General features: G+C 47.8%; 1 protein-coding gene across 1 annotated transcript in view; it reads right to left on the bottom strand.

Moving 5' to 3' along the window:
- The window catches only part of LOC140388644 (laminin subunit beta-2-like), a 305,667-nt gene that overhangs the window by 39,089 nt on the left and 238,711 nt on the right, over positions 1-27,867 (bottom strand). Inside the window, 1 exon segment of the mRNA XM_072473108.1 lies at positions 27,246-27,463. Within this exon segment, the coding sequence (XP_072329209.1) occupies positions 27,246-27,463 (218 nt within the window).

Here is a 27,867-nt window from a genome sequence, read left to right as displayed (position 1 = left end):
TAGACAATTCTCACACGAGAGCAGGTATCGAAAATTCTCACACGAGAGCAGGTATAGACAATTCACACGGGAGAGCAGGTATCGACAATTCACACGGGAGAGCAGGTATCGACAATTCTCACACGAAAGCAGGTATAGACAATTCTCACACGAGAGCAGGTATAGACAATTCTCACAGGAGAGCAGGTATAGACAATTCTCACGGGAGAGCAGGTATCGACAATTCACACGGGAGAGCAGGTATAGACAATCCACACGGGAGAGCAGGGATAGACAATTCTCACACGAGAGCAGGTATCGACAATTCTCACACGAGAGCAGGTATAGACAATTCTCACACGAGAGCAGGTATAGACAATTCTCACGGGAGAGCAGGTATAGACAATACTCACGGGAGAGCAGGTATAGACAATTCTCACACGAGAGCAGGCATAGACAATTCACATGGGAGAGCAGGTATAGACAATTCACACGGGAGAGCAGGTATAGACAATTCTCACACGAGAGCAGGTATAGACAATTCTCACGGGAGAGCAGGTATAGACAATTCTCACATGAGAGCAGGTATAGACAATTCTCACACGAGAGCAGGTATCGAAAATTCTCACACGAGAGCAGGTATAGACAATTCACACGGGAGAGCAGGTATCGACAATTCACACGAGAGAGCAGGTATAGACAATTCACACACGAGAGAGCAGGTATAGACAATTCACATGGGAGAGCAAGTATCGACAATTCTCACACGAGAGCAGGTATCGACAATTCACAGGGGAGAGCAGGTATAGACAATTCACACGGGAGAGCAGGTATCGACAATTCTCACGGGAGAGCAGGTATTGACAATTCTCACACGAGAGCAGGTATAGACAATTCACACGGGAGAGCAGGTATCGACAATTCACACGAGAGAGCAGGTATAGACAATTCACACACGAGAGAGCAGGTATAGACAATTCACATGGGAGAGCAAGTATCGACAATTCTCACACGAGAGCAGGTATCGACAATTCACAGGGGAGAGCAGGTATAGACAATTCACACGGGAGAGCAGGTATCGACAATTCTCACGGGAGAGCAGGTATTGACAATTCTCACACGCGAGCAGGTATCGACAATTCTCACGGGAGAGCAGGTATAGACAATTCTCACGGGAGAGTAGGTATAGACAATTCACACGGGAGAGCAGGTATAGACAATTCTCACACGAAAACAGGTATCGACAATTCTCACACGAGAGCAGGTATAAAGAAATCTCACGTGAGAGCAGGTATAGACAATTCTCACGAGAGAGCAGGAAAGACAATTCACACGGGAGAGCAGGTATAGACAATCCACACGGGAGAGCAGGAATAGACAATTCTCACACGAGAGCAGGTATCGACAATTCTCACGGGAGAGCAGGTATAGACAATTCTCACGGGAGAGTAGGTATAGACAATTCACACGGGAGAGCAGGTATAGACAATTCTCACACGAAAGCAGGTATCGACAATTCTCACACGAGAGCAGGTATAGAGAATTCTCACAGGAGAGCAGGTATAGACAATTCTCACGGGAGAGCAGGTATCGACAATTCACACGGGAGAGCAGGTATAGACAATCCACACGGGAGAGCAGGGATAGACAATTCTCACACGAGAGCAGGTATCGACAATTCTCACACGAGAGCAGGTATAGACAATTCTCACACGAGAGCAGGTATAGACAATTCTCACTGAGAGCAGGTATAGACAATACTCACGGGAGAGCAGGTATAGACAATTCTCACACGAGAGCAGGCATAGACAATTCTCACACGAGAGCAGGTATAGACAATACACACGGGAGAGCAGGTATAGACAATTCTCACGGGAGAGCAGGTATAGACAATTCTCACACGACAGCAGGTATTGACAAGTCTCAAACGAGAGCAGGTATAGACAATTCTCACGGGAGAGCAGGTATAGACAATTCTCACGGGAGAGCAGGTATAGACAATTCACACGGGAGAGCAGGTATAGACAATACACACGGGAGAGCAGGTATAGACAATACTCACGGGAGAGCAGGTATAGACAATTCTCACACGAGAGCAGGCATAGACAATTCTCACACGAGAGCAGGTATAGACAATTCTCACGGGAGAGTAGGTATAGACAATTCACACGGGAGAGCAGGTATAGACAATTCTCACACGAAAGCAGGTATCGACAATTCTCACACGAGAGCAGGTATAGAGAATTCTCACAGGAGAGCAGGTATAGACAATTCTCACGGGAGAGCAGGTATCGACAATTCACACGGGAGAGCAGGTATAGACAATTCACACGGGAGAGCAGGGATAGACAATTCTCACACGAAAGCAGGTATCGACAATTCTCACACGAGAGCAGGTATAGAGAAATCTCACGTGAGAGCAGGTATAGACAATTCTCACGAGAGAGCAGGTATAGACAATTCACACGGGAGAGCAGGTATAGACAATCCACACGGGAGAGCAGGAATAGACAATTCTCACACGAGAGCAGGTATCGACAATTCTCACGGGAGAGCAGGTATAGACAATTCTCACGGGAGAGTAGGTATAGACAATTCACACGGGAGAGCAGGTATAGACAATTCTCACACGAAAGCAGGTATCGACAATTCTCACACGAGAGCAGGTATAGAGAATTCTCACAGAAGAGCAGGTATAGACAATTCTCACGGGAGAGCAGGTATCGACAATTCACACGGGAGAGCAGGTATAGACAATCCACACGGGAGAGCAGGGATAGACAATTCTCACACGAGAGCAGGTATCGACAATTCTCACACGAGAGCAGGTATAGACAATTCTCACACGAGAGCAGGTATAGACAATTCTCACGGGAGAGCAGGTATAGACAATACTCACGGGAGAGCAGGTATAGACAATTCTCACACGAGAGCAGGCATAGACAATTCACATGCGAGAGCAGGTATAGACAATTCACACGGAAGAGCAGGTATAGACAATTCTCACACGAGAGCAGGTATAGACAATTCTCACGGGAGAGCAGGTATAGACAATTCTCACATGAGAGCAGGTATAGACAATTCTCACACGAGAGCAGGTATCGAAAATTCTCACACGAGAGCAGGTATAGACAATTCACACGGGAGAGCAGGTATCGACAATTCACACGGGAGAGCAGGTATCGACAATTCTCACACGAAAGCAGGTATAGACAATTCTCACACGAGAGCAGGTATAGACAATTCTCACAGGAGAGCAGGTATAGACAATTCTCACGGGAGAGCAGGTATCGACAATTCACACGGGAGAGCAGGTATAGACAATCCACACGGGAGAGCAGGGATAGACAATTCTCACACGAGAGCAGGTATCGACAATTCTCACACGAGAGCAGGTATAGACAATTCTCACACGAGAGCAGGTATAGACAATTCTCACGGGAGAGCAGGTATAGACAATACTCACGGGAGAGCAGGTATAGACAATTCTCACACGAGAGCAGGCATAGACAATTCACATGGGAGAGCAGGTATAGACAATTCACACGGGAGAGCAGGTATAGACAATTCTCACACGAGAGCAGGTATAGACAATTCTCACGGGAGAGCAGGTATAGACAATTCTCACATGAGAGCAGGTATAGACAATTCTCACACGAGAGCAGGTATCGAAAATTCTCACACGAGAGCAGGTATAGACAATTCACACGGGAGAGCAGGTATCGACAATTCACACGAGAGAGCAGGTATCGACAATTCACACGAGAGAGCAGGTATAGACAATTCACACACGAGAGAGCAGGTATAGACAATTCACATGGGAGAGCAAGTATCGACAATTCTCACACGAGAGCAGGTATCGACAATTCACAGGGGAGAGCAGGTATAGACAATTCACACGGGAGAGCAGGTATCGACAATTCTCACGGGAGAGCAGGTATTGACAATTCTCACACGAGAGCAGGTATAGACAATTCACACGGGAGAGCAGGTATCGACAATTCACACGAGAGAGCAGGTATAGACAATTCACACACGAGAGAGCAGGTATAGACAATTCACATGGGAGAGCAAGTATCGACAATTCTCACACGAGAGCAGGTATCGACAATTCACAGGGGAGAGCAGGTATAGACAATTCACACGGGAGAGCAGGTATCGACAATTCTCACGGGAGAGCAGGTATTGACAATTCTCACACGAGAGCAGGTATCGACAATTCTCACGGGAGAGCAGGTATAGACAATTCTCACGGGAGAGCAGGTATAGACAATTCACACGGGAGAGCAGGTATAGACAATTCTCACACGAAAACAGGTATCGACAATTCTCACACGAGAGCAGGTATAAAGAAATCTCACGTGAGAGCAGGTATAGACAATTCTCACGAGAGAGCAGGAAAGACAATTCACACGGGAGAGCAGGTATAGACAATCCACACGGGAGAGCAGGAATAGACAATTCTCACACGAGAGCAGGTATCGACAATTCTCACGGGAGAGCAGGTATAGACAATTCTCACGGGAGAGTAGGTATAGACAATTCACACGGGAGAGCAGGTATAGACAATTCTCACACGAAAGCAGGTATCGACAATTCTCACACGAGAGCAGGTATAGAGAATTCTCACAGGAGAGCAGGTATAGACAATTCTCACGGGAGAGCAGGTATCGACAATTCACACGGGAGAGCAGGTATAGACAATCCACACGGGAGAGCAGGGATAGACAATTCTCACACGAGAGCAGGTATCGACAATTCTCACACGAGAGCAGGTATAGACAATTCTCACACGAGAGCAGGTATAGACAATTCTCACGGGAGAGCAGGTATAGACAATACTCACGGGAGAGCAGGTATAGACAATTCTCACACGAGAGCAGGCATAGACAATTCTCACACGAGAGCAGGTATAGACAATACACACGGGAGAGCAGGTATAGACAATTCTCACGGGAGAGCAGGTATAGACAATTCTCACACGACAGCAGGTATTGACAAGTCTCAAACGAGAGCAGGTATAGACAATTCTCACGGGAGAGCAGGTATAGACAATTCTCACGGGAGAGCAGGTATAGACAATTCACACGGGAGAGCAGGTATAGACAATACACACGGGAGAGCAGGAATAGACAATTCTCACGGCAGAGCAGGTATTGACAATTCTCACACGAGAGCAGGTATAGACAATTCACACGGGAGAGCAGGTATCGACAATTCACACGAGAGAGCAGGTATAGACAATTCTCACACGAGAGCAGGTATAGACAATTCACACACGAGAGAGCAGGTATAGACAATTCACATGGGAGAGCAAGTATCGACAATTCTCACACGAGAGCAGGTATCGACAATTCACAGGGGAGAGCAGGTATAGACAATTCACACGGGAGAGCAGGTATCGACAATTCTCACGGGAGAGCAGGTATTGACAATTCTCACACGAGAGCAGGTATCGACAATTCTCACGGGAGAGCAGGTATAGACAATTCTCACGGGAGAGCAGGTATAGACAATTCACACGGGAGAGCAGGTATAGACAATTCTCACACGAAAACAGGTATCGACAATTCTCACACGAGAGCAGGTATAAAGAAATCTCACGTGAGAGCAGGTATAGACAATTCTCACGAGAGAGCAGGAAAGACAATTCACACGGGAGAGCAGGTATAGACAATTCACACGCGAGAGCAGGAATAGACAATTCTCACACGAGAGCAGGTATCGACAATTCTCACGGGAGAGCAGGTATAGACAATTCTCACGGGAGAGTAGGTATAGACAATTCACACGGGAGAGCAGGTATAGACAATTCTCACACGAAAGCAGGTATCGACAATTCTCACACGAGAGCAGGTATAGAGAATTCTCACAGGAGAGCAGGTATAGACAATTCTCACGGGAGAGCAGGTATCGACAATTCACACGGGAGAGCAGGTATAGACAATCCACACGGGAGAGCAGGGATAGACAATTCTCACACGAGAGCAGGTATCGACAATTCTCACACGAGAGCAGGTATAGACAATTCTCACACGAGAGCAGGTATAGACAATTCTCACGGGAGAGCAGGTATAGACAATACTCACGGGAGAGCAGGTATAGACAATTCTCACACGAGAGCAGGCATAGACAATTCTCACACGAGAGCAGGTATAGACAATACACACGGGAGAGCAGGTATAGACAATTCTCACACGACACCAGGTATTGACAAGTCTCAAACGAGAGCAGGTATAGACAATTCTCACGGGAGAGCAGGTATAGACAATTCTCACGGGAGAGCAGGTATAGACAATTCACACGGGAGAGCAGGTATAGACAATACACACGGGAGAGCAGGAATAGACAATTCTCACACGGGAGAGCAGGTATAGACAATTCACACGGGAGAGCAGGTATAGACAATCCACACGGGAGAGCAGGTATAGACAATTCACACGGGAGAGCAGGAATAGACAATTCTCACACGTGAGAGCAGGTATAGACAATCCACACGGGAGAGCAGGAATAGACAATTCACACGGGAGAGCAGGTATAGACAATTCTCACGGGAGAGCAGGTATAGACAATTCTCACACGAGAGCAGGTATTGACAAGTCTCAAACGAGAGCAGGTATAGACAATTCTCACGGGAGAGCAGGTATAGACAATTCTCACAGGAGAGCAGGTATAGACAATTCACACGGGAGAGCAGGTATAGACAATCCACACGGGAGAGCAGGAATAGACAATTCTCACACGGGAGAGCAGGTATAGACAATTCACACGGGAGAGCAGGTATCGACAATTCACACGAGAGAGCAGGTATAGACAATTCTCACATGAGAGCAGGTATAGACAATTCTCACACGAGAGCAGGTATCGAAAATTCTCACACGAGAGCAGGTATAGACAATTCACACGGGAGAGCAGGTATCGACAATTCACACGAGAGAGCAGGTATAGACAATTCACACACGAGAGAGCAGGTATAGACAATTCACATGGGAGAGCAGGTATCGACAATTCTCACACGAGAGCAGGTATCGACAATTCACAGGGGAGAGCAGGTATAGACAATTCACACGGGAGAGCAGGTATCGACAATTCTCACACGAAAGCAGGTATCGACAATTCTCACACGAGAGCAGGTATTGACAATTCTCACACGAGAGCAGGTATCGACAATTCTCACGGGAGAGCAGGTATAGACAATTCTCACGGGAGAGCAGGTATAAACATAGAACATAGAACATAGAAAATACAGCACAGAACAGGCCCTTCGGCCCACGATGTTGTGCCGAACCTTTGTCCGAGATTAATCATAGATTATCATTGAATTTACAGTGCAGAAGGAGGCCATTCGGCCCCTTGAGTCTGCACCAGCTCTTGGAAAGAGCACCCTACCCAAACTCAACACCTCCACCCACCACCAAGGGCAATTTGGACATTAAGGGCAATTTATCATTGGCCAATTCACCTAACCCGCACATATTTGGACTGTGGGAGGAAACCGGAGCACGCGGAGGAAACCCACGCAGACACGGGGAGGACGTGCAGACTCCGCACAGACAATGACCCAAGCTGGAATCGAACCTGGGACCATGGATCTGTGAAGCAATTGTGCTATCCACAATGCTACCGTGCTGCCCTTAAGAACAAATAAATCTACACTATATCATTTTCCCGTAATCCATGTACCTATCCAACAGCTGCTTGAAGGTCCCTAATGTTTCCGACTCAACTACTTCCACAGGTAGTGCATTCCATGCCCCCACTACTCTCTGGGTAAAGAACCTACCTCTGATATCCCTCCTATATCTTCCACCTTTCACCTTAAATTTATGTCCCCTTGTAATGGTGTGTTCCACCTGGGGAAAAAGTCTCTGACTGTCTACTCTATCTATTCCCCTGATCATCTTATAAACCTCTATCAAGTCGCCCCTCATCCTTCTCCGCTCTAATGAGAAAAGGCCTAGCACCCTCAACCTTTCCTCGTAAGACCTACTCTCCATTCCAGGCAACATCCTGGTAAATCTTCTTTGCACCTTTTCCAGAGCTTCCACATCCTTCCTAAAATGAGGCGACCAGAACTGTACACAGTACTCCAAATGTGGCCTTACCAAGGTTTTGTACAGCTGCATCATTACCTCATGGCTCTTAAATTCAATCCCTCTGTTAATGAACGCGAGCACACCATAGGCCTTCTTCACAGCTCTATCCACTTGAGTGGCAACTTTCAAAGATGTATGAACATAGACCCCAAGGTATAGACAATTCACACGGGAGAGCAGGTATAGACAATTCTCACACGAAAGCAGGTATCGACAATTCTCACACGAGAGCAGGTATAGAGAAATCTCACGTGAGAGCAGGTATAGACAATTCTCACGAGAGAGCAGGTATAGACAATTCACACGGGAGAGCAGGTATAGACAATCCACACGGGAGAGCAGGAATAGACAATTCTCACACGAGAGCAGGTATCGACAATTCTCACGGGAGAGCAGGTATAGACAATTCTCACGGGAGAGTAGGTATAGACAATTCACACGGGAGAGCAGGTATAGACAATTCTCACAGGAAAGCAGGTATCGACAATTCTCACACGAGAGCAGGTATAGAGAATTCTCACAGGAGAGCAGGTATAGACAATTCTCACGGGAGAGCAGGTATCGACAATTCACACGGGAGAGCAGGTATAGACAATCCACACGGGAGAGCAGGGATAGACAATTCTCACACGAGAGCAGGTATCGACAATTCTCACACGAGAGCAGGTATAGACAATTCTCACACGAGAGCAGGTATAGACAATTCTCACACGAGAGCAGGTATAGACAATACTCACGGGAGAGCAGGTATAGACAATTCTCACACGAGAGCAGGCATAGACAATTCTCACACGAGAGCAGGTATAGACAATTCTCACGGGAGAGTAGGTATAGACAATTCACACGGGAGAGCAGGTATAGACAATTCTCACACGAAAGCAGGTATCGACAATTCTCACACGAGAGCAGGTATAGAGAATGCTCACAGGAGAGCAGGTATAGACAATTCTCACGGGAGAGCAGGTATAGACAATTCACACGGGAGAGCAGGTATCGACAATTCACACGAGAGAGCAGGTATAGACAATTCACACACGAGAGAGCAGGTATAGACAATTCACATGGGAGAGCAGGTATCGACAATTCTCACACGAGAGCAGGTATCGACAATTCACAGGGGAGAGCAGGTATAGACAATTCACACGGGAGAGCAGGTATCGACAATTCTCACACGAAAGCAGGTATCGACAATTCTCACACGAGAGCAGGTATTGACAATTCTCACACGAGAGCAGGTATCGACAATTCTCACGGGAGAGCAGGTATAGACAATTCTCACGGGAGAGCAGGTATAGACAATTCACACGGGAGAGTAGGTATAGACAATTCTCACACGAAAGCAGGTATCGACAATTCTCACACGAGAGCTGGTATAGAGAAATCTCACGTGAGAGCAGGTATAGACAATTCTCACGAGAGAGCAGGTATAGACAATTCACACGGGAGAGCAGGTATAGACAATCCACACGGGAGAGTAGGAATAGACAATTCTCACACGAGAGCAGGTATCGACAATTCTCACGGGAGAGCAGGTATAGACAATTCTCACGGGAGAGTAGGTATAGACAATTCACACGGGAGAGCAGGTATAGACAATTCTCACACGAAAGCAGGTATCGACAATTCTCACACGAGACCAGGTATAGAGAATTCTCACAGGAGAGCAGGTATAGACAATTCTCACGGGAGAGCAGGTATCGACAATTCTCACACGAGAGCAGGTATAGACAATTCTCACGGGAGAGCAGGTATAGACAATACTCACGGGAGAGCAGGTATAGACAATTCTCACACGAGAGCAGGCATAGACAATTCTCACACGAGAGCAGGTATAGACAATTCACACGGGAGAGCAGGTATAGACAATTCTCACGGGAGAGCAGGTATAGACAATTCTCACACGAGAGCAGGTATTGACAAGTCTCAAACGAGAGCAGGTATAGACAATTCTCACGGGAGAGCAGGTATAGACAATTCTCACGGGAGAGCAGGTATAGACAATTCACACGGGAGAGCAGGTATAGACAATCCACACGGGAGAGCAGGAATAGACAATTCTCACACGGGAGAGCAGGTATAGACAATTCACACGGGAGAGCAGGTATCGACAATTCTCACGGGAGAGCAGGTATAGACAATTCTCACGGGAGAGTAGGTATAGACAATTCACACGGGAGAGCAGGTATAGACAATTCTCACACGAGAGCAGGTATAGAGAATTCTCACAGGAGAGCAGGTATAGACAATTCTCACGGGAGAGCAGGTATCGACAATTCACACGGGAGAGCAGGTATAGACAATCCACACGGGAGAGCAGGGATAGACAATTCTCACACGAGAGCAGGTATCGACAATTCTCACACGAGAGCAGGTATAGACAATTCTCACACGAGAGCAGGTATAGACAATTCTCACGGGAGAGCAGGTATAGACAATACTCACGGGAGAGCAGGTATAGACAATTCTCACACGAGAGCAGGCATAGACAATTCTCACACGAGAGCAGGCATAGACAATTCTCACGGGAGAGTAGGTATAGACAATTCACACGGGAGAGCAGGTATAGACAATTCTCACACGAAAGCAGGTATCGACAATTCTCACACGAGAGCAGGTATAGAGAATTCTCACAGGAGAGCAGGTATAGACAATTCTCACGGGAGAGCAGGTATCGACAATTCACACGGGAGAGCAGGTATAGACAATCCACACGGGAGAGCAGGGATAGACAATTCTCACACGAGAGCAGGTATAGACAATTCTCACACGAGAGCAGGTATAGACAATTCTCACGGGAGAGCAGGTATAGACAATACTCACGGGAGAGCAGGTATAGACAATTCTCACACGAGAGCAGGCATAGACAATTCTCACACGAGAGCAGGTATAGACAATTCACACGGGAGAGCAGGTATAGACAATTCTCACGGGAGAGCAGGTATAGACAATTCTCACACGAGAGCAGGTATTGACAAGTCTCAAACGAGAGCAGGTATAGACAATTCTCACTGGAGGGCAGGTATAGACAATTCTCACGGGAGAGCAGGTATAGACAATTCACACGGGAGAGCAGGTATAGACAATCCACACGGGAGAGCAGGAATAGACAATTCTCACACGGGAGAGCAGGTATAGACAATTCACACGGGAGAGCAGGTATCGACAATTCACACGAGAGAGCAGGTATAGACAATTCTCACATGAGAGCAGGTATAGACAATTCTCACACGAGAGCAGGTATAGACAATTCACACGGGAGAGCAGGTATCGACAATTCACACGAGAGAGCAGGTATAGACAATTCACACACGAGAGAGCAGGTATAGACAATTCACATGGGAGAGCAGGTATCGACAATTCTCACACGAGAGCAGGTATCGACAATTCACAGGGGAGAGCAGGTATAGACAATTCACACGGGAGAGCAGGTATCGACAATTCTCACACGAAAGCAGGTATCGACAATTCTCACACGAGAGCAGGTATTGACAATTCTCACACGAGAGCAGGTATCGACAATTCTCACGGGAGAGCAGGTATAGACAATTCTCACGGGAGAGCAGGTATAGACAATTCACACGGGAGAGTAGGTATAGACAATTCTCACACGAAAGCAGGTATCGACAATTCTCACACGAGAGCTGGTATAGAGAAATCTCACGTGAGAGCAGGTATAGACAATTCTCACGAGAGAGCAGGTATAGACAATTCACACGGGAGAGCAGGTATAGACAATCCACACGGGAGAGTAGGAATAGACAATTCTCACACGAGAGCAGGTATCGACAATTCTCACGGAAGAGCAGGTATAGACAATTCTCACGGGAGAGTAGGTATAGACAATTCACACGGGAGAGCAGGTATAGACAATTCTCACACGAAAGCAGGTATCGACAATTCTCACATGAGACCAGGTATAGAGAATTCTCACAGGAGAGCAGGTATAGACAATTCTCACGGGAGAGCAGGTATCGACAATTCACACGGGAGAGCAGGTATAGACAATCCACACGGGAGAGCAGGGATAGACAATTCTCACACGAGAGCAGGTATCGACAATTCTCACACGAGAGTAGGTATAGACAATTCTCACACGAGAGCAGGTATAGACAATTCTCACACGAGAGCAGGTATAGACAATACTCACGGGAGAGCAGGTATAGACAATTCTCACACGAGAGCAGGCATAGACAATTCTCACACGAGAGCAGGTATAGACAATTCACACGGGAGAGCAGGTATAGACAATTCTCACGGGAGAGCAGGTATAGACAATTCTCACACGAGAGCAGGTATTGACAAGTCTCAAACGAGAGCAGGTATAGACAATTCTCACGGGAGAGCAGGTATAGACAATTCTCACGGGAGAGCAGGTATAGACAATTCACACGGGAGAGCAGGTATAGACAATCCACACGGGAGAGCAGGAATAGACAATTCTCACACGGGAGAGCAGGTATAGACAATTCACACGGTAGAGCAGGTATCGACAATTCACACGAGAGAGCAGATATAGACAATTCTCACATGAGAGCAGGTATAGACAATTCTCACACGAGAGCAGGTATCGAAAATTCTCACACGAGAGCAGGTATAGACAATTCTCACATGAGAGCAGGTATAGACAATTCTCACACGAGAGCAGGTATCGACAATTCTCACACGAGAGCAGGTATCGACAATTCACAGGGGAGAGCAGGTATAGACAATTCACACGGGAGAGCAGGTATCGACAATTCTCACACGAGAGGAGGTATAGACAATTCACACACGAGAGCAGGTATAGACAATTCACACACGAGAGCAGGTATCGACAATTCACACGAGAGCAGGTATAGACAATTCACACACGAGAGCAGGTATCGACAATTCACACGGGAGAGCAGGTATAGACAATTCACACACGAGAGCAGGTATCGACAATTCACACGAGAGCAGGTATAGGCAATTCACACACGAGAGCAGGCATCGACAATTCACACGAGAGAGCAGGTATAGACAATTCACACACGAGAGCAGGTATAGACAATTCACACACGACAGCAGGTATAGACAATCCACACATGAGAGCAGGTATAGACAATTCACACACGAGAGCAGGTATCGACAATTCTCAGACGAGAGCAGGTATAGAGAAATCTCACGTGAGAGCAGGTATAGACAATTCTCACGGGAGAGCAGGTATAGACAATTCACACGGGAGAGCAGGTATAGACAATCAACACGGGAGAGCAGGAATAGACAATTCTCACACGAGAGCAGGTATCGACAATTCTCACACGAGAGCAGGTATAGACAATTCTCACACGAGAGCAGGTATAGACAATTCTCACGGGAGAGCAGGTATAGACAATACTCACGGGAGAGCAGGTATAGACAATTCTCACACGAGAGCAGGCATAGACAATTCTCACACGAGAGCAGGTATAGACAATTCACACAGGAGAGCAGGTATAGACAATTCTCACGGGAGAGCAGGTCTAGACAATTCTCACACGAGAGCAGGTATTGACAAGTCTCAAACGAGAGCAGGTATCGACAATTCACACGAGAGCAGGTATAGGCAATTCACACACGAGAGCAGGCATCGACAATTCTCACGGGAGAGCAGGTATAGACAATTCTCACGGGAGAGCAGGTATAGACAATTCACATGGGAGAGCAGGTATAGACAATCCACACGGGAGAGCAGGAATAGACAATTCTCACACGGGAGAGCAGGTATAGACAATTCACACGGGAGAGCAGGTATCGACAATTCACACGAGAGAGCAGGTATAGACAATTCTCACATGAGAGCAGGTATAGACAATTCTCACACGAGAGCAGGTATCGACAATTCTCACACGAGAGCAGGTATAGACAATTCACACGGGAGAGCAGGTATCGACAATTCACACGAGAGAGCAGGTATAGACAATTCACACACGAGAGAGCAGGTATAGACAATTCACATGGGAGAGCAGGTATCGACAATTCTCACACGAGAGCAGGTATCGACAATTCACACACGAGAGCAGGTATAGACAATTCACACACGAGAGCAGGTATCGACAATTCACACGAGAGAGCAGGTATAGACAATTCACACACGAGAGCAGGTATCGACAATTCACACGTGAGAGCAGGTATAGACAATTCTCACGGGAGAGCAGGTATCGACAATTCACACGAGAGAGCAGGTATAGACAATTCACACACGAGAGCAGGTATAGACAATTCACACACGACAGCAGGTATAGACAATCCACACACGAGAGCAGGTATCGACAATTCACACGAGAGAGCAGGCATGGACAATTCACACACGAGAGCAGGTATAGACAATTCACACACGAGAGCAGGTATTGACAATTCACACACGAGAGCAGGTATAGACAATTCACACAGGAGAGCAGGTATCGACAATTTTCACACGAGAGCAGGTATCGACAATTCTCACACGAGAGCAGGTATAGACAATTCACACGGGAGAACAGGTGTAGACAATTCGCATGGGAGAGCAGGTATAGACAATTCTCACACAGGAGAGCAGGTATTGACAATTCACACATGAGAGCAGGTATAGACAATTCTCACACGAGAGCAGGTATCGACAATTCTCACACGAAAGCAGGTATAGACAATTCTCACGAGAGAGCAGGTATAGACAATTCTCACACGAGAGCAGGTATAGACAATTCTCACGAGAGAGCAGGTATCGCCAATTCTCACACGAGAGCAGGTTTAGACAATTCTCACACGAGAGCAGGTATAAACAATTCTCACACGAGAGCAGGTATAGGCAATTCACACACGAGAGCAGGCATCGACAATTCACACGAGAGAGCAGGTATAGACAATTCACACACGAGAGCAGGTATAGACAATTCACACACGACAGCAGGTATAGACAATCCACACATGAGAGCAGGTATAGACAATTCACACACGAGAGCAGGTATCGACAATTCTCAGACGAGAGCAGGTATAGAGAAATCTCACGTGAGAGCAGGTATAGACAATTCTCACGGGAGAGCAGGTATAGACAATTCACACGGGAGAGCAGGTATAGACAATCAACACGGGAGAGCAGGAATAGACAATTCTCACACGAGAGCAGGTATCGACAATTCTCACACGAGAGCAGGTATAGACAATTCTCACACGAGAGCAGGTATAGACAATTCTCACGGGAGAGCAGGTATAGACAATACTCACGGGAGAGCAGGTATAGACAATTCTCACACGAGAGCAGGCATAGACAATTCTCACACGAGAGCAGGTATAGACAATTCACACAGGAGAGCAGGTATAGACAATTCTCACGGGAGAGCAGGTCTAGACAATTCTCACACGAGAGCAGGTATTGACAAGTCTCAAACGAGAGCAGGTATCGACAATTCACACGAGAGCAGGTATAGGCAATTCACACACGAGAGCAGGCATCGACAATTCTCACGGGAGAGCAGGTATAGACAATTCTCACGGGAGAGCAGGTATAGACAATTCACATGGGAGAGCAGGTATAGACAATCCACACGGGAGAGCAGGAATAGACAATTCTCACACGGGAGAGCAGGTATAGACAATTCACACGGGAGAGCAGGTATCGACAATTCACACGAGAGAGCAGGTATAGACAATTCTCACATGAGAGCAGGTATAGACAATTCTCACACGAGAGCAGGTATCGACAATTCTCACACGAGAGCAGGTATAGACAATTCACACGGGAGAGCAGGTATCGACAATTCACACGAGAGAGCAGGTATAGACAATTCACACACGAGAGAGCAGGTATAGACAATTCACATGGGAGAGCAGGTATCGACAATTCTCACACGAGAGCAGGTATCGACAATTCACACACGAGAGCAGGTATAGACAATTCACACACGAGAGCAGGTATCGACAATTCACACGAGAGAGCAGGTATAGACAATTCACACACGAGAGCAGGTATCGACAATTCACACGTGAGAGCAGGTATAGACAATTCTCACGGGAGAGCAGGTATCGACAATTCACACGAGAGAGCAGGTATAGACAATTCACACACGAGAGCAGGTATAGACAATTCACACACGACAGCAGGTATAGACAATCCACACACGAGAGCAGGTATCGACAATTCACACGAGAGAGCAGGCATGGACAATTCACACACGAGAGCAGGTATAGACAATTCACACACGAGAGCAGGTATTGACAATTCACACACGAGAGCAGGTATAGACAATTCACACAGGAGAGCAGGTATCGACAATTTTCACACGAGAGCAGGTATCGACAATTCTCACACGAGAGCAGGTATAGACAATTCACACGAGAGAGCAGGTATAGACAATTCTCACACGAGAGCAGGTATAGACAATTCACACGGAAGAGCAGGTATAGACAATTCACACACGAGAGCAGGTATTGACAATTCACACACGAGAGCAGGTATAGACAATTCACACGGGAGAACAGGTATAGATAATTTACATGGGAGAGCAGGTATAGACAATTCACACATGAGAGCAGGTATAGACAATTCTCACACGAGAGCAGGTATAGACAATTCTCACACGAGAGCAGGTATCGACAATTCTCACACGAAAGCAGGTATAGACAATTCTCACGAGAGAGCAGGTATAGACAATTCGCATGGGAGAGCAGGTATAGACAATTCTCACACAGGAGAGCAGGTATTGACAATTCACACATGAGAGCAGGTATAGACAATTCTCACACGAGAGCAGGTATCGACAATTCTCACACGAAAGCAGGTATAGACAATTCTCACGAGAGAGCAGGTATAGACAATTCTCACACGAGAGCAGGTATAGACAATTCTCACGAGAGAGCAGGTATCGCCAATTCTCACACGAGAGCAGGTTTAGACAATTCTCACACGAGAGCAGGTATAAACAATTCACACGGGAGAGCAGGTATAGACAATTCACACATGAGAGCAGGTATAGACAATTCTCACACGAGAGCAGGTATCGACAATTCTCACACGAAAGCAGGTATAGACAATTCTCACGAGAGAGCAGGTATAGACAATTCTCACACGAGAGCAGGTATAGACAATTCACACGGGAGAGCAGGTATCGACAATTCACACGAGAGAGCAGGTATAGACAATTCACACACGAGAGAGCAGGTATCGACAATTCACACGGGAGAGCAGGTATCGACAATTCTCACACGAGAGCAGGTATCGACAATTCACAGGGGAGAGCAGGTATAGACAATTCACACGGGAGAGCAGGTATCGACAATTCTCACACGAGAGGAGGTATAGACAATTCACACACGAGAGCAGGTATAGACAATTCACACACGAGAGCAGGTATCGATAATTCACACGAGAGAGCAGGTATAGACAATTCTCACACGAGAGCAGGTATCGACAATTCTCACACGAGAGCAGGTATAGACAATTCACACGGGAGAGCAGGTATCGACAATTCACACGAGAGAGCAGGTATAGACAATTCACACGAGAGAGCAGGTATGAACAATTCACACACGAGAGCAAGTATCGACAATTCTCACGGGAGAGCAGGTATAGACAATTCACACGGAAGAGCAGGTATAGACAATTCACACACGAGAGCAGGTATTGACAATTCACACACGAGAGCAGGTATAGACAATTCACACGGGAGAACAGGTATAGATAATTTACATGGGAGAGCAGGTATAGACAATTCACACATGAGAGCAGGTATAGACAATTCTCACACGAGAGCAGGTATAGACAATTCTCACACGAGAGCAGGTATCGACAATTCTCACACGAAAGCAGGTATAGACAATTCTCACGAGAGAGCAGGTATAGACAATTCTCACACGAGAGCAGGTATAGACAATTCTCACGAGAGAGCAGGTATCGCCAATTCTCACACGAGAGCAGGTTTAGACAATTCTCACACGAGAGCAGGTATAAACAATTCACACGGGAGAGCAGGTATAGACAATTCACATGGGAGAGCAGGTATAGACAATTCTCACACGAGAGCAGGTATCGACAATTCTCAAATGAAAGCAGGTATAGACAATTCTCACGAGAGAGCAGGTATAGACAATTCTCACACGAGAGCAGGTATAGACAATTCTCACGAGAGAGCAGGTATCGCCAATTCTCACAAGAGAACAGGTTTAGACAATTCTCACAGGAGAGCAGGTATAGACAATTCTCACGAGAGAGCAGGTATAGACAATTCACACGAGAGAGCAGGTATCGACAATTCACACGAGAGAGCAGGTATAGACAATTCTCACGAGAGAGCAGGTATCGACAGTGCTCACACGAGAAAAGGTATAGAGAATTCACACACGAGAGCAGGTATAGACAATTCACACACGAGAGCAGGTATAGACAATTCACACGAGAGACCAGGCATAGACAATTCACACACGAGAGCAGGCATAGACAATTCACACGGGAGAGCAGGTATAGACAATTCACACACGAGAGCAGGTATAGACAATTCACACACGATAGCATGTATAGACAATTCACACGAGAGACCAGGCATAGACAATTCACACACGAGAGCAGGCATAGACAATTCACACACGAGAGCAGGTATAGACAATTCTCACACGAGAGCAGGTATCGACAATTCACACGGGAGAGCAGGTATAGACAATTCACATGGGAGAGCAGGTATAGACAATTCACACGGGAGAGCAGGTATCGGCAATTCTCACACGAGAGCAGGTACCGACAATTCTCACATGAGAGTAGGTATAGATAATTCTCACACAAGAGCAGGTATCGACAATTCACACGGGAGAGCAGGTATCGACAATTCACACGAGAGAGCAGGTGTAGACAATTCTCACACGAGAGCAGGTATAGACAATTCAGACACGAGAGCAGGTATAGACAATTCTCACACGAGAGCAGGTATCGACAATTCTCACACAAGAGAGCAGGTATCGACAATTCTCACATGAGAGCAGGTATAGACAATTCTCACACGAGAGCAGGTATCGACAATTCACACGGGAGAGCAGGTATCGACAATTCACACACGAGAGCAGGTATAGACAATTCACACACGAGAGCAGGTATAGACAATTCACACACGAGAGCAGGTATAGACAATTCTCACGAGAGAGCAGGTATAGACAATTCTCACACGAGAGCAGGTTTAGACAATTCTCACACGAGAGCAGGTATCGACAATTCACATGGGAGAGCAGGTATCGACAATTCTCACACGAGAGCAGGTTTAGACAATTCTCACACGAGAGCAGGTATAGACAATTCACACACGAGAGCAGGTATAGACAATTCTCACGAGAGAGCAGGTATAGACAATACTCACATGAGAGCAGGTATCGACAATTCACACGAGAGAGCAGGTATAGACAATTCTCACGAGAGAGCAGGTATAGACAATTTTCACACGAGAGCAGGTATAGACAATTCTGACACGAGAGCAGGTATAGACAATTCACACACGAGAGCAGGTATAGACAATTCTCACACGAGAGCAGGTATAGACAATTCACACACGAGAGCAGGTATAGACAATTCAGACACGAGAGCAGGTATAGACAATTCACACGAGAGAGCAGGCATAGACAATTCTCACACGAGAGCCGGTATAGACAATTCACACGAGAGAGCAGGCATAGACAATTCTCACACGAGAGCAGGTATAGATAATTCACACACGAGAGCAGGTATAGACAATTCTCACACGAGAGCAGGCATAGACAATTCTCACACGAGAGCAGATATAGACAATTCACACACGAGAGCAATTATAGACAATTCACACGAGTGAACAGGCATAGACAATTCACACACGAGAGCAGGTATAGACAATTCACACACGAGAGCAGGTATAGAGAATTCTCACACGAGAGCAGGCATAGACAATTCTCACACGAGAGCAGGTATCGACAATTCACACACGAGAGCAGGTATAGACAATTCTCACGAGAGAGCAGGTATAGACAATTCTGACACGAGAGCAGGTATAGACAATTCACACACGAGAGCAGGTATAGACAATTCTCACACGAGAGCAGGTATAGACAATTCACACACGAGAGCAGGTATAGACAATTCAGACACGAGAGCAGGTATAGACAATTCACACGAGAGAGCAGGCATAGACAATTCTCACACGAGAGCCGGTATAGACAATTCACACGAGAGAGCAGGCATAGACAATTCTCACACGAGAGCAGGTATAGATAATTCACACACGAGAGCAGGTATAGACAATTCTCACACGAGAGCAGGCATAGACAATTCTCACACGAGAGCAGATATAGACAATTCACACACGAGAGCAATTATAGACAATTCACACGAGTGAACAGGCATAGACAATTCACACACGAGAGCAGGTATAGACAATTCACACACGAGAGCAGGTATAGAGAATTCTCACACGAGAGCAGGCATAGACAATTCTCACACGAGAGCAGGTATCGACAATTCACACACGAGAGCAGGTATAGACAATTCTCACGAGAGAGCAGGTATAGACAATACTCACATGAGAGCAGGTATCGACAATTCACACACGAGAGCAGGTTTAGACAATTCTCACACGAGAGCAGGTATCGACAATTCACATGCGAGAGCAGGTATCGACAATTCTCACACGAGAGCAGGTTTAGACAATTCTCACACGAGAGCAGGTATAGACAATTCACACACGAGAGCAGGTATAGACAATTCTCACGAGAGAGCAGGTATAGACAATACTCACATGAGAGCAGGTATCGACAATTCACACGAGAGAGCAGGTATAGACAATTCTCACGAGAGAGCAGGTATAGACAATTCTCACACGAGAGCAGGTATAGACAATTCTGACACGAGAGCAGGTATAGACAATTCACACACGAGAGCAGGTATAGACAATTCTCACACGAGAGCAGGTATAGACAATTCACACACGAGAGCTGGTATAGACAATTCACACACGAGAGCAGGTATAGACAATTCACACGAGAGAGCAGGCATAGACAATTCTCACACGAGAGCAGGTATAGATAATTCACACGAGAGAGCAGGCATAGACAATTCTCACACGAGAGCAGGTATAGACAATTCACACGAGAGAGCAGGCATAGACAATTCACACACGAGAGCAGGTATAGACAATTCACACGAGAGAGCAGGTATAGACAATTCACACGAGAGAGCAGGCATAGACAATTCACACACGAGAGCAGGTATAGACAATTCTCACACGAGAGCAGGTATAGACAATTCACACACGAGAGCTGGTATAGACAATTCACACACGAGAGCAGGTATAGACAATTCACACGAGAGAGCAGGCATAGACAATTCACACACGGGAGAGCAGGGTATAGACAATTCACACACGAGAGCAGGTATAGCCAATTCACACACGAGAGCAGGTATAGACAATTCACACGAGAGAGCAGGCATAGACAATTCTCACACGAGAGCAGGTATAGATAATTCACACACGAGAGCAGGTATAGACAATTCTCACACGAGAGCAGGCATAGACAATTCTCACACGAGAGCAGGTATAGACAATTCACACACGAGAGCAATTATAGACAATTCACACGAGTGAACAGGCATAGACAATTCACACACGAGAGCAGGTCTAGACAATTCACACACGAGAGCAGGTATAGAGACTTCTCACACGAGAGCAGGCATAGACAATTCTCACACGAGAGCAGGTATCGACAATTCACACGAGAGAGCAGGTATAGACAATTGTCACACGAGAGCAGGTATAGACAATTCTCACACGAGAGCAGGTATAGACAATTCACACACGAGAGAGCAGGTATAGACAATTCACATGGGAAAGCAGGTATAGACAATTTACACGGGAGAGCAGGTATCGACAATTCACACGAGAGAGCAGGTTTAGACAATTCTCACACGAGAGCAGGCATCGACACTTCACACGGGAGAGCAGGTAACGACAATTCACACGGGAGAGCAGGTATAGACAATTCACACGGGAGAGCAGGTATCGACAATTCACACGAGAGAGCAGGTATAGACAATTCACATGGGAGAGCAGGTATCGACATTTCTCACACGAGAGCAGGTATCGACAATTCACATGGGAGAGCAGGTATAGACATTTCACACGGGAGAGCAGGTATCGACAATTCTCACACGAGAGCAGGTATCGACAATTCACACGGGAGAGCAGGTATAGACAATTCACACGAGAGAGCAGGTATAGACAATTCACACGGGAGAGCAGGTATAGACAATTCACATGGGAGAGCAGATATGGACAATTCACACGGGAGAGCAGGTATAGACAATTCACACGGGAGAGCAGGAATAGACAATTCTCACACGAAAGCAGGTATAGACAATTCGCACACGACAGCAGGTATAGACAATTCACACGGGAGAGCAGGTATAGACAATTCACACGGGAGAGCAGGTATAGATAATTCTCACACGAGAGCAGGTATAGACAATTCGCACACGACAGCAGGTATAGACAATTCACACGGGAGAGCAGGTATAGACAATTCACACAAGAGAGCAGGTGTAGACAATACTCACACGAGACAACAGGTACCGACAATTCACATGGGAGAGCAGGTATAGACAATTCACACGAGAGAGCAGGTATAGACAATTCACACAAGAGAGCAGGTATAGACAATTCTCACACAAGAGCAGGTATCGACAATTCACACGAGAGAGCAGGTACAGACAATTCACACGAGAGAGCAGGTATCGACAATTCACATGGGAGAGCAGGTACAGACAATTCACACGAGAGAGCAGGTACAGACAATTCACACGGGAGGGCAGGTATAGACAATTCACACGGGAGAGCAGGTATAGACAATTCTCCGTTCCCAGAACATTCGCTTTCGCCGACCCAATGAGGAACTCTGGGGAATTGGTTGCAGCGATTTGGCCCGACCAACATTCTGATACCCCCGTACTCACTCACGGTGGAGACTGCACTGATATCTCACCATATCTAGTTTGGAGCAGGTGCAAATGTATTTTTCCCTATTCTGTGCCATTATATGTGGGGGAGTTTGTTATAAAACAGGATTCTGCTCAACACCAACCACTGGCCAGGAGCAGGTTGTACATTAGCCGCTATATCATCATCACTAGGTCAAAATCCTTGCACCTGACTTCACTGTGGCTGCATCAGGCGGGCTGTTGTGAATCCAGACACACGCTCACCACCAACTTTGCAAAGGGCAATTAGGAATGGACAATAATGATGGCCTTGCCAGCAATGTCGACAACCAGAGAATGGGGAAAAAGGCTGGAGAATCTGCATCTGAGGGTGCTTGTTGAATAATAAATGTTGACCAGGCCATTGAGGGAACTCCTCTGCTACACAAATCTTTTACATCGACTCGGTCATACAGACCGGACCTTGATTTAGCATCACAGCAGAAAGCTGGCACCTTGGCCAATGCAGCACCCCTCAGTACTGCCTAGATAATCGGAGTTGCTGGAGTGAGGCCTGAAAAGTCTGCATTTATATCACTCTATTTGTGACTGCGGGAGTCCTCCACAGCTTTACAGCAGCAGGTGCTTTTGAAATGTAATCACCATGTTCGGAAACACATAAACAAATTTGCACATCGTAAGATCCCACAGACAATAATTTGATAATAACCAGACAATTCTTTTGTGTGATGTTGACTGAGGGATGAATATTGGCTAAGACACCAGAGTAACTCCACTCCTCTTTTCCAAATAGTGCTCAGGAATCTTTTAACTCCTCCTGAGATAGCAGCTCAGGACCTGAGTTTAAATTCTCATCTGAATGATGGTTCCTCAGACACAGGAGCACCCTTGCAGTACTGCACTGGGTGCAGCCTGGAGTACTGCACCGGAGTGCAGCCTGGAGTACTGCACCGGACTGCAACCTGGAGTACTGCACTGGAGTACTGCACTGGAGTGCAGTCTGGTGCGCAGCCTGGAGTACTGCACCGGAGTACTGCACCGGAGTATTTCATAGAATTTACAGTGCAGAAGGAGGCCATTCGGCCCATCGAGTCTGGACCGGCTCTTGGAAAGAGCACCCTACCCAAGGTCAACACCGCCACCCTATCCCCATAACCCAGCAACCCCACCCAACACTAAGGGCAATTTTGGACACTAAGGGCAATTTATGATGGCCAATCCACCTAACCCGCACATCTTTGGACTGTGGGAGGAAACCGGAGCACCCGGAGGTAACCCACGCACACATGGGGAGGATGTGCAGACTCCGCTCAAACAGTGACGAAAGACGCAATCGAACCTGGGACCCTGGAGCTGTGAAGCAATTGTGCTATCCACAAGGCTACCGTGCTGCCCCTGGAGTACTGCACTGGAGTAATGTACCGGAGTGCAGCCTGGAGTACAGCACCGGACTGCAGCCTGGAGTACTGCACGGGAGTGCAGCCTGGAGTACTGCACCGGAGTGCAGCCTGGAGTACTGCACTGCAGTGCAGCCTGGAGTACTGCACCGGAGTGCAGCCTGGAGTACTGCACTGGAGTGCAGCCTGGAGTACTGCACTGGAGTGCAGTCTGGAGTACAGCCTGGAGTACTGCACTGGAGTGCAGCCTGGAGTACTGCACTGGAGTGCAGCCTGGAGTACTGCACTGGAGTGCAGCCTGGAGTACTGCAGTGGAGTACTGCACTGGAGTACAATACCAGAGTGCAGCCTGGAGTACTGCACCGGACTTCAGCCTGGAGTACTGCACTGGAGTGCAGCCTGGAGTGCAGCCTGGAGTACTGCACTGGAGTACTGCACTGGAGTACTGCACTGGAGTGCAGTCTGGAGTACAGCCTGGAGTACTGCACTGGAGTGCAGCCTGGAGTGCAGCCTGGAGTACTGCACTGGAGTGCAGCCTGGAGTGCAGCCTGGAGGACTGCACTGGAGTACTGCGCTGGAGTGCAGCCTGGAGTACTGCACTGGAGTGCAGCCTGGAGTACTGCACTGGAGTGCAGTCTGGAGTACAGCCTGGAGTACTGCACTGGAGTGCAGCCTGGAGTACTGCACCGGAGTACTGCACTGGAGTACTATACCGGAGTGCAGCCTGGAGTACTGCACCGGACTTCAGCCTGGAGTACTGCACCCGAGTGCAGTCTGGAGTACTGCACTGGAGTACTGCACTGGAGTGCAGCCTGGAGTACTGCACTGGAGTCCAGTCTGGAGTACAGCCTGGAGTACTGCACTGGAGTGCAGCCTGGAGTACTGCACTGGAGTACTGCACTGGAGTGCAGTCTGGAGTACAGCCTGGAGTACTGCACTGGAGTGCAGCCTGGAGTACTGCACTGGAGTAATGCACTGGAGTGCAGCCTGGAGTACTGCAGTGGAGTACTGCACTAGAGTGCAGCCTGAAGTACTGCACTGGAGTGCAGCCTGGAGTACTGCACTGGAGTGCAGCCTGGACTACTGCACTGGAGTACTGCATTGGAGTGCTGCACTGGCGTACTGCACTGGAGTGCAGCCTGGAGTACTGCACTGGAGTACTGCACTGGTGTGCGGCCTGGAGTACTGCACTGGAGTGCAGCCTGGAGTACTGCACTGGAGTGCAGTCTGGAGTGCAGCCTGAAGTACTGCACTGGAGTGCAGCCTGGAGTACTGCACTGGAGTGCAGCCTGGAGTACTGCACTGGAGTGCAGTCTGGAGTATTGCACTGGAGTGCAGCCTGGAGTACTGCACTGGAGTGCAGCCTGGAGTACTGCACTGGAGTACTGCACTGGAGTGCAGCCTGGAGTACTACACTGGAGTGCAGCCTGGAGTACTGCACTGGAGTGCAGTCTGGAGTACAGCCTGGAGTACTGCACTGGAGTACTGCACTGGAGTGCAGCCTGGAGTACTGCACCGGAGTACTGCACTGGAGTACTATACCGGAGTGCAGCCTGGAGTACTGCACCAGACTGCAGCCTGGAGTACTGCACCGGAGTGCAGCCTGGAGTGCAGCCTGGAGTACTGCACTGGAGTACTGCACTGGAGTGCAGCCTGGAGTACTACACTGGAGTGCAGCCTGGAGTACTGCACTGGAGTGCAGTCTGGAGTACAGCCTGGAGTACTGCACTGGAGTGCAGCCTTGAGTACAGCACTGGAGTACTGCACTGGAGTGCAGCCTGGAGTACTGCAGTGGAGTACTGCACTGGAGTGCAGTCTGGAGTGCAGCCTGAAGTACTGCACTGGAGTACTGCACTGGAGTGCAGCCTGGAGCACTGCACTGGAGTGCAGCCTGGAGTACTGCACTGGGGTGCAGCCTGGAGTCCTGCACTGGAGTACTGCATTGGAGTGCTGCACTGGAGTACTGCACTGGAGTGCAGCCTGGAGTGCAGCCTGGAGTACTGCACTGGAGTACTGCACCGGAGTGCAGTCTGGAGTACGGCACTGGAGTACTGCACTGGAGTGCAGCCTGGAGTGCAGCCTGGAGTACTGCACTGGAGTACTGCACCGGAGTGCAGTCTGGAGTACTGCACTGGAGTACTGCACTGGAGTGCAGCCTGGAGTACTGCACTGGAGTGCAGCCTGGGGTACTGCACTGGAGTGCAGTCTGGAGTACAGCCTGGAGTACTGCACTGGAGTGCAGCCTGGAGTACTGCACTGGAGTACTGCACTGGAGTGCAGCCTGGAGTACTGCAGTGGAGTACTGCACTGGAGTGCAGCCTGAAGTACTGCACTGGAGTACTGCACCGGAGTGCAGCCTGGAGCACTGCACCGGAGTGCAGCCTGGAGTACTGCACTGGAGTGCAGCCTGGAGTACTGCACTGGAGTGCAGCCTGGAGTACTGCACTGGAGTACTGCACTGGAGTGCAACCTGGAGTACTGCACTGGAGTACTACACTGGAGTACTGCACTGGAGTGCAGCCTGGAGTACTGCACTGGAGTATTGCACTGGAGTGCAGCCTGGAGTACTGCACTGGAGTGCAGCCTGGAGTACTGCACTGGAGTACTGCACCGGAGTGCAGCCTGGAGTACTGCACTGAAGTGCAGCCTGGATTTTGTGCTCAAGTCCTGGATTGGGACTTGGATTCATGACCTTCTGACTGAACCTACGATCGACTAACTCAGAGGCAACCCTGGGGCATTAAACTGGATGGAATAATCCCCAAACGGACAGGCTATAGCTCTGGCAATGGTCTATCAGCTCAGTTCGCTGAGTCTGAATTTACATTTTTGCAGCAACTATAACTTCTTCTCCCGACTCACCTCATTGCAGTTGGACACAAAGGAATTGATGTTGGCACACCTACAAGGCACACACCCTGACCCACTGTCCAGGTTCCAGTAGTGTGGAGCACACCGATTGCAATTCTGGCCCATCACGTTGGGCAGACAGGAGCATTGCCCTGTGGTTCGATCGCATGCACACTCATCCATTGATGGGCATTGGTCACGTCTGGTGCCCAGGTGATTGCACGTACACTCTGTGACAAGCAACAAAACACTATTTAGTGAAAGCAATGACGTTCACGGCAATCTTCAATTCATTTGACCAACCATAAAACTTATATTTTACAATTAGTCACATGTCACAAATACACTGGCCCAGAATCTGCTGGAATAGGGCATCACAGAGCATTCCCCGAGAGGTCGACTTTTACCCTCACTTTTCAACTCTGTTCTCCTCGAAGTTGTTGCAAATGTGAAAAGCTAATGTTACAGCAACAGGACAGCAGGGACCTCACTGAACCACGGAACCAACACTCTCTCTCCTTAACCAACAGGACAGCAGGGACCTCACTGAACCATGGAACCAACACTCTCTCTCCTTAACCAACAGGATTTAAGGTTTGAGAGAAACATGGAAGAGCAGGAAATAGTGTGCATG

Source organism: Scyliorhinus torazame, chromosome 13 (assembly GCF_047496885.1).
Source record: "Scyliorhinus torazame isolate Kashiwa2021f chromosome 13, sScyTor2.1, whole genome shotgun sequence".
Classification (NCBI taxonomy): Eukaryota; Metazoa; Chordata; class Chondrichthyes; order Carcharhiniformes; family Scyliorhinidae; genus Scyliorhinus; species Scyliorhinus torazame.
This window is presented reverse-complemented; position numbering and strand designations above follow the sequence as displayed.